This window comes from Engraulis encrasicolus, chromosome 14 (assembly GCF_034702125.1).
Source record: "Engraulis encrasicolus isolate BLACKSEA-1 chromosome 14, IST_EnEncr_1.0, whole genome shotgun sequence".
NCBI classification, from domain to species: Eukaryota; Metazoa; Chordata; class Actinopteri; order Clupeiformes; family Engraulidae; genus Engraulis; species Engraulis encrasicolus.
In genome coordinates, this window is record NC_085870.1 from 42,164,954 (window position 1) to 42,167,453 (window position 2,500).

The 2,500-nt window shown below is 43.8% G+C and overlaps 1 protein-coding gene across 5 annotated transcripts in view; it reads left to right on the forward strand.

Annotated features, from left to right (window-relative positions):
• iqsec1b (IQ motif and Sec7 domain ArfGEF 1b) overlaps window positions 1–2,500 on the forward strand; it is a 297,978-nt gene that overhangs the window by 10 nt on the left and 295,468 nt on the right. For all 5 annotated transcript variants that reach the window (XM_063215793.1, XM_063215794.1, XM_063215795.1 and 2 more), the window contains exon 1: window positions 1–452. This exon is cut by the window's left edge. In XM_063215793.1, the coding sequence (XP_063071863.1) occupies window positions 163–452 (290 nt within the window). In that variant the 5' untranslated portion in view covers window positions 1–162. The remainder of the gene's footprint in view (window positions 453–2,500) is intronic.

Genomic DNA, 2,500 nt, shown 5'->3' on the forward strand with positions numbered 1-2,500 from the left:
TGCAGCTCACGAGCTCACGGCAAGCCAACTTCTTTACTCACCCAGTCGCGACTCGCCACTAAACAAAAACAATGGCGGAGCGGAGGAAGCGCACTGACTTGGAATTTGATGGCACCCGCTCGTCGTAGTAGATACAAGTGAACGGGGGTGATTTCTTTGCCCATGGACAGGCACCAGTTCTATCGCGAAATGGATAACCCGACCGAAAATCCCAACAAGGCGGCGGAATACCTGAAGGAGCTAAATAAAATTATCGAGACACAACAGGAGTTGTTGGAGACGCAAAAGATTCGGATTGAGGAGCTGGAGCAGCAAGTCACCGATCTTTGCACAGAAAATGCTTGTTTGAAGGACCAGCACCAGCGGCACCTGGCCACCTGCAGACTGACACTGCAACAGAGTAACAGTCACCCCACGTTGGGAGCGATTAAAGAAAATGTTATACAGGAAAAGTAAGTCCTAATTCATATTCAACATGACAGCGATTAATCCCAGGGAGCCGCTGCTACTCTTGTCTTCCCCTTGCCAATGCAATATTCCCCCTGGCAAGTTTTTGCGAGCTGTTGGCATTGCTGTTACAAAAACATAGCGGGAAATGCATGTGGCTAAATCTCTGTATGAACCGAATGCTGGGGCAGAACATCAACGTCCTGTAAGGCGGCTCGTTCCGTCTGCTACTGGGATAAATTAATGTGTCTAGTTGGTCCATGAAAGAAACTAGTTTTAATCGGTTACATATATCAGAATAGAACGTTAGCATACTCTGCTGAAGGACCATCAATGCCAAGCAAGACAGACTCAATTTCAGTGAGCAGCTCACATCATATTGAGGAAAGAAAGAGACAGCAACATATGGATAACTGTCAAAATTGCCATTCCTTTGAGTACGGCGTGCGTAATAGTAGTAGATGCAGGTTTGTCGGAGAGGACAAAGCGTAGTGGCCGAATAATGTATGGACTGGTAAATAATTTGCGCAACGGCGCACGGAAAACGTTGATATGTGAAATGTTGTGAGAGTCACGCAATGCAGAGTAGGGTAATCTGCTTTGAATATGGAATATAATCATTTTAAATGGAGTCCACTGAGTGCATACGCGGGTGTTTCATATTGGCAAAGCCTGGTAACTGTACACTCAGGTTTACGCACAAGGGAGGCGGTCACCTTCTATCATTTGCATTGTTAACACGAGTTGTCATTTTATTCCTCGTATTGGATTGAAATGGATTTTGATGTATATGATCTATCATGTATTATTCTGTAGAGAATTAAGCGTTATTGTGTGGTTCCGTCCCGTCATTGCGCACCCCGGCAGCTGACCACGTTTCTGTACTTTGAATGAGACTGAACCCAAATCACATCCCATCCCACCCTGTCAGAATACGCGAACGTGCGTTTTCTTCACTGTACCGAGTAGGCAGTTTATACCAAGTCTGTCTTCGACATGGCAATCATGTGAACCACACATTTATTCTAGCAGACATCTTTTTCACTAATCGTCTTAGAAGCCAGGACTAAATACATTCATATATTTCATTATTTATTGATAATTATGATAATGCAACCATATTCTCAGACACTTCCTCCTTTGCACCGGTGCCAGTGTTAGTCGCAGGATTTATTGCGAACACGGATTAACATGGGATATTTATAATGTGCAGCTTCAGTGCTTTTAGCGGAGTAATATGTCATTTTAAAAGGGTTTCCAACTGTAAGATGCCTTTTTCTGTGAGTCGTTTTGTACCAAAGCTTCACAAAATACACATTTGTAGGAGCTGACGAGAAATGGGCTAGATCATTGAATAATATATTCGTGGGATTTGGTTTTATTCCTCAGAACCCTGACCACTTACATCACACACGCCTGATCGACAGCCTGAGGTCTCACAGAATAACCAGGGAGGATACTCTTAACACGGCCTCTTCAAACCGCCACTTCTCCCATTCCGTGTTTGGGTGGGTGGGTGTTGGCAGCATTGACAGCTGACTGTTTATGCAACAATCGAAACATTCCATATCCTCTCTGATATGAAACTGTTTGCGAATGAGAAGAATGGCTGGGGTTGGAAAATAATAATCTGCGGTATTTTAGTTCCACCTAGATTCATGTATTTCCCTCAGGGATCTCAGCTTACTCTTTTCAACAGTTAACTTTTTCTCTCCTTTATGCGAATCTATCTTGCATGAAGTCGCGCTCTGAACTTTACTTCATGCCGACTCATCATTTCTCAAAATTGAGCTTAACATAGAATAGAGGGCTTGTCTCCGTATTCGACTGCATGACACATATTCGGGGATGGGTGGCTATGTATGGGCTTGTGTCTTACTCTGGACTTGGTGTGTTAAAAATAAATGAGTTTTGGACATGACATGCATTGACAATTAAAGGGGCTCTATCAAACGCATGTTTTCACAAACTGAACCAGACACTTGATCTGTTGTGATGGCACGTGATGGGATGTGATGGTCATGGGCACAGGCTCGGTTTGTGAGTCAGCCAA